This window comes from Abrus precatorius, unplaced genomic scaffold (genome assembly GCF_003935025.1).
Source record: "Abrus precatorius isolate BTA unplaced genomic scaffold, Abrus_2018 Scaffold6, whole genome shotgun sequence".
Classification (NCBI taxonomy): Eukaryota; Viridiplantae; Streptophyta; class Magnoliopsida; order Fabales; family Fabaceae; genus Abrus; species Abrus precatorius.
In genome coordinates, this window is record NW_020874406.1 from 11,425,089 (window position 1) to 11,438,833 (window position 13,745).

The 13,745-nt window shown below is 33.6% G+C and overlaps 3 protein-coding genes across 4 annotated transcripts; 2 read left to right on the plus strand and 1 right to left on the minus strand.

Moving 5' to 3' along the window:
• Nucleotides 1-552: 552 nt before the first annotated feature.
• On the plus strand, nt 553-4,522 carry LOC113870165 (probable serine/threonine-protein kinase At1g54610). The gene is made up of 8 exons (XM_027506762.1): nt 553-993; nt 1,085-1,369; nt 1,613-1,930; nt 2,136-2,363; nt 2,893-2,993; nt 3,573-3,687; nt 3,776-4,066; nt 4,364-4,522. Exons 1-8 carry the CDS (start codon nt 553-555, stop codon nt 4,520-4,522), a joined length of 1,938 nt encoding a protein of 645 aa, XP_027362563.1.
• Nucleotides 4,523-7,040: 2,518 nt separating this feature from the next.
• LOC113869143 (exosome complex component RRP45A-like) lies at nt 7,041-9,716 on the plus strand. Of its 2 annotated transcripts, none has more exons than XM_027505315.1 (6): nt 7,041-7,576; nt 7,659-7,854; nt 7,947-8,135; nt 8,286-8,557; nt 8,981-9,039; nt 9,301-9,716. In XM_027505315.1, the coding sequence occupies exons 1-6, from the start codon at nt 7,146-7,148 to the stop codon at nt 9,498-9,500; spliced, it is 1,347 nt and encodes a 448-aa protein (XP_027361116.1). In that variant the 5' UTR covers nt 7,041-7,145; the 3' UTR covers nt 9,501-9,716. The 2 variants fall into 2 exon arrangements, with proteins under 2 accessions (XP_027361116.1, XP_027361115.1); XM_027505314.1 differs by having other exon boundaries at nt 7,055-7,576; nt 9,298-9,654.
• A 733-nt stretch (nt 9,717-10,449) lies between these two features.
• On the minus strand, nt 10,450-13,497 carry LOC113868815 (porphobilinogen deaminase, chloroplastic-like). The gene is made up of 5 exons (XM_027504732.1): nt 13,184-13,497; nt 12,115-12,520; nt 11,411-11,617; nt 10,963-11,140; nt 10,450-10,859 (listed from the first exon to the last, which is right to left on the minus strand). The coding sequence occupies exons 1-5, from the start codon at nt 13,492-13,494 to the stop codon at nt 10,747-10,749; spliced, it is 1,215 nt and encodes a 404-aa protein (XP_027360533.1). The 5' UTR covers nt 13,495-13,497; the 3' UTR covers nt 10,450-10,746.
• Between the last annotated feature and the right edge of the window lie 248 nt (nt 13,498-13,745).

The window sequence follows — 13,745 nt, forward strand, 5'->3', positions numbered from 1 at the left end:
GCTTTATGTTCCCTCAAAAAGGCCAAGGAATTTGAGCATTTTTCCTTGCATTCTTTTTCATCTATACCCTTTCAGTTGAATTAACAACCCTTTGGTTTATGATTCCCACCCTTGTTTGCTCTTCTGTAATTATATTGTATTCATTTATAGAGAGAGCACTTGATTTTCAAAATCTTCAGCCATTTTGTGTTTGACTCATAATATGATTCTCCAATCTGGGGAGGTACAAATTATTGAATTTTCAAAGCTACTTTCCGAATCTGCAACATCCATTTTTTGGATTCTCACGTGGGAAATAAGTCAATTGACATACATTGGACCATTGATTTTGTGAGGTGGATTCTCCAGTGTTATGATCGTCTTTGTTCTCAATAATGGACACTCAACACAAGTTTTCACGGTAAATGGCTACTTGATTATAAGAATTAGAAGGGTGGGAACTTCTGGGTACAAGTGTACCCAGTTGCAAAACCATAATAACTTTCACAACAAAAAGCAGTGATTTATTAATTGATTGATTGAAGTAGCACCCTTTTTGTAAAACTTGAGAAAATGGGGTGCATATGCTCAAAATCATCCTCGAGAAAAGACAAAGTTGATGAATATGAGAAAGAAAAAGAGTTGAACAAGTCTTCAGCACAATTGGTTGCTCCTATTGTGTCAACTGCTGAGTTCGATGGTGGTAGCATTAAGGGTTCAGTGCCCCGTTTGACTAAGGCATGCTCACAAGTAATTAGGGCGTCTAACCAAGTGCCATCAGAGGACAAAAGCAACCATTTAGATGCCACCACAAAAAGCCAGCACAAGAAATGCATGACAATGAGATCTTGTGTAGGTGAAAGAAAGCCACTAATGAGTAGAATACTTAGCGTGCCACATTTTGGAGGAGAACATGTTGATGCTGCATGGCCATCATGGTTATCTTCAGTGGCAGCAGAAGCCATCAAAGGGTGGGTGCCTCGACGTGCAGACTCTTTTGAAAAATTAGACCAAGTTAGTTTCTAATATCACTTCTTATTTGGGACCCCTTTTATTTCAAAATGCTTTTAATTAATTCACATTCAAGTGAGTGCTCTATGTGCAGATTGGACAAGGGGCTTATAGCAGTGTGCATAAGGCCCGCGACCTTGAGACTGGTAAAATTGTGGCTTTGAAAAAGGTTCGCTTTTCGAGCACAGAAGCTGAAAGTGTCCGTTTCATGGCAAGGGAAATCTATATTTTGCGTCAACTTGACCATCCTAATGTCATGAAGCTTGAGGGTATTGTCACTTCAAGAACATCCACCAGTTTGTACCTTGTTTTTGAATACATGGAGCATGATCTTGCTGGGTTAGCAGCAATACATGGTGTGAAGTTCACTGAACCACAGGTACATATCAAGCATGTTCACGCATAAGAAAGAACTTTTAAATTAGTTGTTCTTTTTTCTAACATATTTTAGTCAGATTGCGGTTAAGAAATATATGTAGATGTAGTAGTTTATACAATAGCTGATTGGCTATTGATAGATTGGCAAATCTTATAGAAGTTAGAAAATTGCAACTTGTTTAGCGAAAGGGTTGTAGAATGTAGCTGCATATGGTATTAAATTATTGATTTGTTGGCTTTGCAGATCAAATGTTACATGCAGCAATTGCTTCGTGGGCTTGAACACTGTCATAGTAGGGGTGTGTTGCACCGTGACATCAAGGGTTCAAATCTTCTGATTGACCAAGATGGAAATCTTAAGATTGGAGATTTTGGTCTTGCAACAGTTTATGATCCTTCTAAAAAGCAGCCATTAACTAGCCGTGTGGTGACTCTGTGGTATAGGGCACCTGAGCTTTTGCTAGGTGCTACTGAGTATGGAGCTGCAATTGACTTGTGGAGTGCTGGTTGCATTCTAGCAGAATTGCAAGTGGGCAAGCCTATCATGCCAGGAAGAACAGAGGTACTTTTCATGAACCAATATGATTCTTGCAAATTAGGCAATTTTTGTTGTAATATGTTTCATAAATTAGTTGTTATGTTGAGTTATTGCTATTTATGTGAAGGGACAACATTTTGTTGTTTCTTGCACACACAATCTCCATTACTATTAACTAAGCACGGGCAAAGAATTGTAACTTACATTAAGAATGATTTAATATATCCAGGTGGAACAAGTGCACAAGATTTTTAAACTTTGTGGTTCTCCATCTGAAGATTATTGGCAGAGAACAAAATTTCCTCATGCAACAAGTTTTAAGCCACAACAACCTTATAACCGCAAAGTTGCTGATACATTTAAAAAAATTTCTCCTGCGGCATTAGCTCTTGTTGATAAGCTTCTTGCAATACAACCAGAAGATCGAGGATCCGCAACTTCCGCACTTAACAGTGAGGTAATTCTGAGCACTCTTTTATTCATTTTTCTCAAGCATACTTTGCATGGCAATTAATTCTATTACGATGCTTAAATCTAGAGAAAAACAAGACTCTGGTTTATCTGGTATGATATCCAATTCTGCACAAAACTTGGTTCTTCCCAATTTCAATCAAGCATACCAAATATTGCTTTTAATTTAGTTGCTTAAAATTTATAGTGTGATATGTTCTCGATTGTTACTTCTCTGGTTAAGGATTCAATGAAAAGAGTTACTTTGTTTACCTCCATTATACTTAATCTAATAAAGTTAATTTTGAACAAATAATCTTTCTGTCTAATGTCTACATTCTTTATTAAGTGAAATTTATGAAATCCAATTTTTTGTGATTAAATTTATCATGAATTGTTTTTATCATTAGAAAGTCTCTTTCTGAGTTTTGATTTTTTTTTTAGAGCCCAACTGCCTTTTTCTTCTTCTTATATACTTCTAGGCATTTTTTCACTAATTTTTCAAACTGATGGTGTTCATGTTGGATATTTGACAGTTCTTCACTACAAACCCCTTACCTTGTGATCCATCGAGTTTACCGAAATTTCCACCAAGCAAGGAGTTTGATGCCAGGCGTCGAGAAAAGGAATCTGTGAGGTATTATGGGTTTAATTCCCCTATTTATTGAAGATCTCATTGTCAGTTTTTTTTATGTCGAATAAAAATACAAAATATACACCCTTCTCTCTCTTTTTAAGTAGATTTAATTGTCTTAGTGATTTTTGTCTCATTAGTCATTAGTACCATCTTCCTTGGTGGAAACATGGTAGGACTAAACATCTCTCATAAAAAGCATGTATGAAACATCACTCTGCATGATAACAAGGACCAAAACTATATGAATGAAGATACATACTTTAGTTAAAGCTCAAACTTTTGTTAAAACAGTAATTTGCATCCAAAAGGTTTTCCTGTAAAAGAAGAAAATTGTTAACTTCAGCCTTTTGAGTTGAATTTAAATAACCAACAATAATGAAATTTTATTAAAAAAGGGTATTTATTGTACTTTTCTAACTTTAATTTAATAAATATATTTTTAAATACTTAAACTCAACCTATGATGATAACAAAACCCATAAAAGATTATCTTTAAATTTTCTTTTTACATTTAATGCTATAGTGAGAACTTAGAAGTATCATTTACACTCATAGAACTAATTTTATTTTTTTAATCAGGAAAAATACTGAAGCTATTAAAGGACGTGGACCAGTATCTGTTTTAAGAGGAACAGGAGATACCAAAGTACTAGAAACACCAGAATATAATGCTAAGGGAGATATATTCGTGCAGGTATGTTTGTACAAATATAAATAATATCCATGTTCATATTATCATTTACAATTTTGTTCAATCCTAATGGCTACTTTAACATTGATAGGCCAAGTCAAATACAAAAGGGTCTCGTCTTAAATATCAATCCGAAGAGGATGGTGGATCTCATGGCAAGGGTGAGCCAAGCAGGATTAGTCTACAAAATGACTATGAACATTCTACTTCATTGATGTTCAATAGTACCACAGGACCATCCTCATTGAGTAAGAAACCAGAATCAACAATAATGAATTCACAGTTGCGGACACAGAGGTCTCATCTAAATCATGCAGCAGCAGATTTATCTATATCTTCAGTTAAAAAGGAACCAGGAATGTCTGCTATAGAACCCGTGATGGTAAAGAACAACCTTTTATGTTCATATGTCGTGTGTAAATTTCTCCATAAACTAGAATAATCTTATATCAGAATTGATGTGACCATAAGTGTTAACTTCAAAAAATCAGGAACTAAAACTAAAAAATTGAGTCTAAAATTAAATTTTCATAGAAATATAAGAAGTAAAAATATCTTTAAGCTAATAAAATATTATATAATAAACAGTGTTTTAATTTGCTTATTAGTTATAAAAAATTTATTGGCATGAATAGAAGTATTTTAATTTTTTGTTACTTGGATTTGATTGTGGTTTCAGGGTTTTGTGCCAAAGAGAAATAGGATCCACTGCTCTGGACCATTGGTGCCTCCAGGTGGGAACATTGATGACATGTTGAAGGAGCATGAACGATTAATGCAAGATGTTTTCCGTAGTGTAAAGAAGGCCAATCCGGAAAGCCAAAGTAAACGCCATTAAGAGAATTTCTCACCAGTGAAACTCTATTTTGGCAATAAACCAAATATGTTGCATGGAATTGGATGGTTAACTATTTTTTTATGCTTTGGTGAAGACTTGTTGCCATTGACAGAGAAGTTTCTGTGGAAATTGTTTTGTTTCCCTTGGACATTGTGCTTGTACTTCATGATCTTTTATTAAGTACCAGGGAAGGACACAGTTACATGTTTTACTACATCTTCCCCTAATTGTAGACTGACTGAACTTTTATTTAATCGCCATTTTTAATGTCATAGACTCAGAATACTAATACCATGTTTAGTGAAGATAGCTTATCACTTATCTAGGAGCTTAGTTAATAAGTTACTAGAGCAGTTTAGTAAATACAAAATAAAAAAAATTAATTTTTTAAAATTTATTTAAAGTTTTTAGCTCGTCAGAAGAAGCTAATAGTACTTTTATTATATTCTTATCGTTTATTTTTAAAAAAAAATAATTTATCATTTACACTATTAAAATGCAGTATGCTAATAGTTAATAATATATTTTGTTGTACAAAAATAAATTAATTAAATAAATAATACTTTAAAATTTGAGAAATAAATTATTTAAATCAATTCATATCATCTTTATTGATATAATATATTAAAATTAATAATTTTAAAAAAAATTAAGTTATTTTTTAAACCCCATAATATTATTTTTATTAATAAAATATATTAAAATAAGTTATATGTAATTTTAATATTATATGTCTTTTTAAGTCATTTAATATAGATCAACTAACTAAAAAATTAGTTTATTAAACAATTTAATTAAGTTATTTATTCATCTATAAACTTTCATTGACAAGTCTACGGGGTAGAAGTTTGAAACTCACAGTTTTTGCCTCGTTTTACTGAACATAGTTTAAATTTTTTATTATTGATTTTAAGGTTTTATAAAGTAAAACAATATTAAAGATTGTTGAATGCAGAATTTTAATAAATTTTTTATTTATTTTTTAAAATTCAACTAAATACAAAAAGAGCTCATTTTAAAGTAGTTTATTATACAAGATAAATTTGTGTATATGTATAAAAAATTATTTGAAATATGAATTTCAAATGTATAAATAACTCATGTAGGTTTAACGTCCTTTCATTCGTTGTATGAAATAAAATAAAAATATCTTTTTAAAAGTTTCTAAATATTGTAAATTATTTATTAAGATCAAATAGCTAAAAATAAAAAATAAAAACCTTATTATTGAAATTACTCATATACTTTTTTTACTTTTTAAAATTTATTTCTTAGTTCAACTCTTATCTTACTAAATGAAATTAAAGAATTAGTAAATCTATTATGCTCAAAATGAAAATGAGTTAAGGTTATAAACTTATAATATATAATCTAATGATTGAGTCGATTACATGGTTATAAATTTATTTTATACTGGAATAGACTAGAATAGGGTTATATACATTTTTATTATAAGAAGATGTTATTTGAGAGTATTTAAATAGATGTTATATTTACATACAAATCTTTGTGTTGTTCCATTCTATTTAGGATTAAAAATAAGCGTAATCAGACCTACTTTTTACATATCTCTCGTTAGTGTAGATCTTATTCTCCTCTTTTAACTTCTATTGAATCAAAAAATAGATTTGATTGTTTCTTTTCTTTATATAGAATATATACAAAATATCCTCTAAATAATTTAAAATGAACCAATTAGATGTTTGACTCAGACCTTATATAACATGATCAATCAATAAAAATACTCTAACTGTGTTATAAATATCATATTCATGAAATACAATTACTTTCAATATGTCATTAGAAATTTTATGTATATGTTCATATTTTTCATTCTCTTTTATTCTCATCTACCGTAAATTTGTTCTACTCCTCTATTAGCAACTATGTAATTAAGTACTATTATTTTCCATTTTATTCAATGACTATAAATTATGATTCACATGACTAAGAATTAGCAAATAGTTGAACTCTTTACACAAAAAAAAAATTATAAAAATAATATTAAAAAAATTAAAATTTTAAAATTTAGTTTTTTCAAAATTCTTTCGTAAGTTTAGGTTAGATAAATCTCAAAAAATTATATGAAAAGATATATAATTTACATAAATTTAAGTTTCTAGCAGGGTCATTCTTGCTCCTTGTTTTGTTTTGAAATTCAACAAATATCAAGTTTATAATTGCATTAAAAGTTTCTTCGTGTGTGTTTCTAACGGTGAATGGACAATATTTTCATTATAGGGTTCTGTACTTGGTTGTTTCTTCTGATTTATAAGCATGGTGTTCTACTGGTCTTGGCTCCAGTTTTGTGCTGTCCATGTCCTTGGACTTTAATGAAATGGAGTTGAAATTTTTAATAAAATTCATTTATTTAAGTATGCATATTATGACCCGTATGATTTACATAGATGATCTCACTCAGTGAAAAAAAGACCTTGCTTAGTGAGAATAATTCCCACGAAAAATTCCCTAATTAAAAAGTTAATGCAAATTAGGGTATGAACGTGCGACCCATCCTCCCCTCCCCTCAGTCACTACAAAGAGAAAGGACTAAACCCTAGCGCTGCAAAACCTTGCTGTCGCCGTCTTCACCGCCGCGTAGCTCACCGTGCTTCCGGCAGGTATGGAACAGATTTGGCGACTTCCCATAAACGACAAGAAATTCATCGAAACGGCTCTCCTTTCGGAACTTCGAGTGGACGGTCGTCGCCCCTTTGATTACCGCAAACTTACAATAAAGTTCGGCAAAGACGATGGCTCCGCAGAAGTGCAATTGGGACAGACCCACGTCATGACCTTCGTCACAGCCCAACTCGTTCAGCCCTACCGTGACAGGCCCAACGAAGGCACCCTCTCCGTCTTCACCGAGTTCTCCCCCATGGCCGACCCTTCCTTCGAACCTGGTCGACCCGGCGAGTCCGCCGTCGAGTTAGGGCGCGTCATAGACCGCGGTTTACGTGAAAGCAGAGCCGTTGACACCGAATCCCTATGTGTTCTCTCCGGCAAGCTCGTTTGGGCCCTTCGCATTGATATCCATATACTTGACAATGGCGGGTAACACTTCAAGTCATTCTCTCACTCAATTATTGCTTACTTGATGTTAATTCGTTGATATGATATAATACATTGATTATAGAAACCTTGTTGATGCTGCCAACATTGCCGCATTGGCTTCTCTGTTGACGTTTCGGAGGCCTGAATGTTCCTTCGCTGGAGAAGATGGCCAGCAAGTGGTGGTGCATCCTCCCGAACAGCGTGACCCGATCCCTTTGATTATACATCATCTTCCAATTGCTGTCACCTTTGGATTTTTCAGTAACGAAAATCTTGTTGTATGGCTTATATTTTTGTTGTGGTTTTTGGTGTTATGTGTTTGTGCATTGTGTCTCTGATTTTGTTTTTATATGATTCTGATGCCGTGTAGGTCATAGATCCTACGCACCATGAAGAGTGTGTGATGACCGGACGCATGACTGCTACGGTCAATGCAAACGGTGACGTTTGTGCCATTCAAAAGGCTGGTGGCGAGGGAATTTATCACCGGGTTGTTATGCACTGCTTGAAGCTCGCTCATGTTAAAGCTGGTGATATTACTACCAAGATTAAGGATGCTGTGAGTTTTGTTTCTCTACTAGTTTTGCATTGCATGGAACTCTGTTCTAATATCTCACACGAGTTCTTTTATTTTTTACTAGATGCCAGTCACCTGTGGAATTTACATCCTTTGTTAATTGATTTTTGTTGTCTGAATTGATTGATATAGGTTGAAATACATAACAATGAAAGGGCACTGCAGAAGATTAAGCGCCGTTCTTCATCTGTTGCCGTGGATGTATGTAGTACTGCTTCTGGGTTTGAGGAAAAACAAGATCAAATAGACGATGGTGATAAGGATGGTAGTCATTTAGACAAATTGAAGCTGAAAGATGAGGTAAATTCTATGGAATGTGAAGCCACACCATCAGATTCAGGGCAAGTACAAAGTAACAAGAGAGTTGGAGTCTCAAAGAATTTCATTGGTGGTCCCTCAAGTTGGTATGAGATCAGCTAGTCCAAGAACTAATAGCCTCCTTTGTATTGGTTTTTGTTTTAAACTTAATTAAAGTTTAGTTGTCTCCTGTCCAGTCCATTTATTACTGTTAGAGTTTATTACTCTACTCATATGTGCATGGCATAACAAATTGCTGCAGACCATTTATGCAAATATATATACATAAAAAAAATTTATGCGACTTGGGGACTATTACACCCGCTGGATAGATGAGTTGGAAACTTAGTGGGATAAGGCAACAGAGTGATAGAACGTAAACTAAATTAGTAATTACTGCTATCGGGTCATGTTGAAGTCCTTCCATTCTAGTTTTTGTCTATATTAAGAAGAAAATAAGTCTACTTTTCTTTAAAATTTAGTAAAAATACATCTTATATCTTGCCGTCATTGTTCGATTACTTCCTCAGGGATCCCTACTCAGAGTGTGTCAATTCAGATCTTCTTAAAGCTTCTCTAGCAACGCGCGGTAATAGCTTCTCTTTTATCTTAAATTTTGAAATTAGCTGTTGTGGCTTTTGATTAAACCAATGGCTTTTTGTTTATGTATGCATAATTTTCTCCTGTTGATTTCATTGTTGCTTTTATTTAGACTTTCTTTGTAGATTTCATTATCAATTTTGAATGATAAGTTGGTGTCTATAATATTGACTTCAAACTCGTGAATGTGGTCTAATGAGGAAATAAAACTACACAATCTCACTCATTGTAATTTTTGTAAAATAAGCAGGACTGGCAACTCCTAGTAAACGAAAGGATTCAATACCTGGGACAAAGCCCGAGGAACCACCACAGAAAATTAATATAGATTCTTCACCAATTGACAAAGCTCTAACAACTGATCAAAGTAATGAAGGTAAGACTCTGAAGGATGCTGTCAAGCCCAAACACAAGAGGAAAAAAAAACTACCTTCCAATGCTGAAAATTAAACCATTAAATGAGTTGTCAGTTGACCTATTACCACTGACCTTGTGTAAGTTGTTTGCAATGCTAGTCTGTACTGATATTTTGTTTCCTCCTTGATGTAAAAGATAGGACGTTGTAAACATTTTATTGTTAACGAACGAGTCTAGTTGACTTTTCTATGACAAAAACTCTTCATACTGAGATAAAAAGGTCTCCCATGACTTTTGTAGTCAAATTTGATTAAACTGACATTTGATCAGAATGCGTTGAACAAGTGATCACAAACTTACTTTAAAAGATAAGTTTTTAAACAAATCATTTCACTTAAAACTCAATGGTAACTAAGATCAATTTTATAAAATCAAGGATCATTAAAAATCAAATTTGTAATCACGTATCCAAATACCCAAACGCCATGATCAGAGTTTAGTTGCTTTGAATAAAAAAGCTCCATCTACGTGAATGAATAGCAATAGCAAAAAGAATCTCGATTTCATGGAGATGGATGACTCTCGTTTTGCGCTGAAAAGCAGATCAGCCCAATCACAGTTAACAAGTGCATTGTTTATGTCTAGAACTAGTGCCTAATTTATTAAAAAAAAAAAAAAAAGGGACTAGTTTCCGATTTCAGCCCAAGTCAAAAATCATAGCTTGGGGCAAAACGAAATTTTAGATTAAGTAAATTTTTTAATATCGAAATTTCTTTAAAAACAATATTTACCGATTAGGCGTTCGTCATAATAAGGTTTCCAATTTCAACATTCTAACAATGCTAGAGACAGGCATCACCTTATATTTGCAGTTTTCACCGCCACGACCCCAACCCCGACCCCCGTTACCACCTATCACTGTTGTCAATCGCACCGTTTCCTCTCTTCAAAAACAAAACATGCTTCCACAATATCCCACGAAAGTAAGGAGTAAGTAATTCAAGTCATAGTCAAAACGTAGGATTTTTCTTTTGGGGATGTGCTCAGAAAATATATTCACTTTGTATTAACCATTTTAAAAGGGGGATGTAAATATTACTCATGCAATAATAATAAGGTAACATAAATATAAGAAAATTTGGGAAACACCCAGGTGTTTTTAGCATGAACTCTCAACAAACTACCTAAAAAATTGGCATTCTAATATCCTCAGAATACAACAGTTTGACCATAATGAGAGGTCCACTTTCCCAAACTCAATTGTACATTTGATCTACTCTGAAGTTACAGCAGGTCAAAGAATGAACTAATGTGGGAAGCATTGCACTTCAATCTGCTGCTAGCTACTAAAGAAGTTAGGTCCAGCCCGAGAAAGAAGCTCCTTGCCAGCATCCTTACCCATCTCAATCATATCTTCAACTGCATATGGACCAACCCTGGATGTCTCTAGCACTGCACAGAGGGAATTGCCGGAAAGCTTAGAGAATAGTTACTAGTGAAGGATTAGAAACGAGACGAAGTCAAATAGCACAAATCTATCATGAGATGTTCATACCGCGGGTTCCATCAGGGGAAGCAACTAATCCTCTGAACAAGCAATTCCCGTCCTCATTTCTGCAAGCATACCCTGCAATTGGAGTGCGGCAAGATCCATCCAAAGTCTCAAGGAAGGCCCTTTCGCAGACAACTGCCAGTCTTGTTTCTTCATGATTCAGTGAAGCAAGGTATTCTGCCTGCAGAAAACACTCAACCAAAAAGTTGCAAATATGAGAATCTAAAATGATTAAGACCCTATGATGCAAAGTAATATTCTCTAATTAAGTTGAAATGGTTCAGATTCCTAATATAAATCAATCTTCTTTTATGGTTGAGGAGGAATCTTGCAATTAGGTATATAATGATGCACACACACATGCATGATCTTACATGGCATGATTAACCTCCTCTACAAAAAAAAAAAAACCCAAGTCTGACAAGATAGTGTTCTATATCTAATCACTCACCATTTTATCATCATTGCTTCTACAGGCTATTCCAATGGCACCTTGGGCTACAGCTGGAAGCATATCATCAATTGATAGGATTGATGTCACATTTTCTGTCATGTTTAAGCGTTTTAGTCCAGCTAATGCTAATAGTGTAGCTTGAACAACCCCTTCATTGAGTTTTCTCAACCTTGTTTGGACATTGCCACGGAAATTTTCCTGCACCTGAGAAATAAATTCAAGAACAATTTTATCAGTGATCCAGAAATTTAATATTTCACCAATGAAGTAATTCAAGAACAATTAAATAACATGGACTGAAAAAGTAAATGCTTCAAGAAAGACAACAATATTCATACCCAAAAAAATAAAAAAGGTCCAGTAGAGGTTGAAACATCAAATGACTACTCATTAACCATAACTCTACATCCCCATAAATGTCTGTCAATTTACTTTTCTATTTTATTTTGAGAATAAAGATAGAAACTCCAAATTACTTTTCATTAACCACAATTTTCTATTTTTTACATTATACGTACAACATATATAATTACAACTTTGATAACATCAAGCAATCAGAAAAGAAAATTTTGAAATCTTACATAGAGGATTTCCATTTAAGTCATCTGCAAGAGCTAATTTATTAAAACAAGTATAGGAAACAATAATTTGCAATTTCAGGCTGTCAGGATAACAATGAGTAAAAATTAACACAAGCTTACATTTAGAGATGGATATCTGTGGAGTATCTGTGACTTCCGTCTTAGAGAAGCAGTACCAACAACACTCCCAGTGGGAAGATCAGCTAGTGAAGTTGCACTCAAGGATATAAATGCATCTCTGACATCCTCTCGCGGAAGGTTGCACGGAAGAATTGTTTTATCAGGTAAGTAAGTAGGAACATCCTTCATTGAATGGACAGCAATGTCAATTTCACTGTTTAAAAGTGCTTCGTCTATTTCTTTGGTGAACAAGCCCTTTCCACCTATGTCTGCAAGTGGTTGAGTGAGGATTTTGTCACCAGTTGTTTTTATTATCACAATCTGAATAGCCCCCTCTTCAGCTAGCTCTGGGTGGGATGCCATGAGTTTGTCCCTGGTCTCATATGCCTGTGCTAGAGCTAGTGGACTGCTCTACACATCAAAAACAGATAAAAGTAACCCAATTTGGAAGGTGGGAATATGTCACCAAACCAAGATTGAAAGTATGGATAACCATCTAGCCAGTTACAATTTGTCAAAACAATTACAAAATTGCATTGCAGGAGATAAAACAGATTGTATTTCTTTTTTTCCTTTAGTTTTTCCTAATAATTACTTCTTTCTAGCCTAAATATCTTCAAAGTTTGAAATTGAGAAACAAATAATGGACAGATTGTTTTTTCTTTTTCTTTTTTTCCTCTCAGATAATTAGTTCCAGGCTCAGTATCTCTGAGTTTAAAAGCCAATTCAAGTCAATTCTTTTAAAGGATTTCCCTTTAAAAGAATGAAGTGTTCAAAGATCTCTAATAATATCTATTGTTAAATGCCCTTGCGATACTATTATCACAGAGCCTAATTTAGATAAACTTCCAGCATCAACTTATAAGAAAAATAAAATAAAATGAATCAAAGAGTCAAAATGAGTCAAAATTCTCTCATGAATTAAAACCAACGTTTACACGTCAAAAATTTAAGAAACTCCCTCCTTTAGCTTCCCAATAAAAGGTAAAAATGAGAAATTTATATGAGAATAAGACAAGACATAGGCAACATGAGAAAACCCAGAAGTAGAAATGAGGAAAAAGAATACCTTCCTCTGGTGCCAATTCTGATGAGAGCAACCTTAGTTTGTTGCTCAACGGCAATGGAAGCTTTGGTGACCCAAATGCGATGACATTTGGAGAAAGCTGAAGATTTCACAGATGTCAACGGCGACGCTGAACGGGGAAAGGGAACGCACCCACCATGGAGCGTCGACGCGAAGGAAGAAAGAGTATTCATATCAAAGATAAGAGAAGACAACACAGTGAATTGTTGAGAGTTTTGATGATAATTGAGTCTGATAAGATAAAGTTCATACCCATTTTTATTTTTCTTTTCTTTTTCTGAAATTGCACGCATTAATATTTTAATTTGCAAGTGGTTGGTGGCTTTATTATATATATTGCCAACGCCATGATTGAATAAAAAATTATTGAAAAGTAATACAGTTAATATTGTTAGTATGTTTTGAGAAAATAATTATAATAAAACTCAACGTTTGTACACAATTTCATAATTTTATTTAAGATTAAGTTTAAGTTTAAACATCTAAAAATATTTAATTTTTATTTAAAAATATATTTTTGACATTAAAATTATAACTGTGTGAT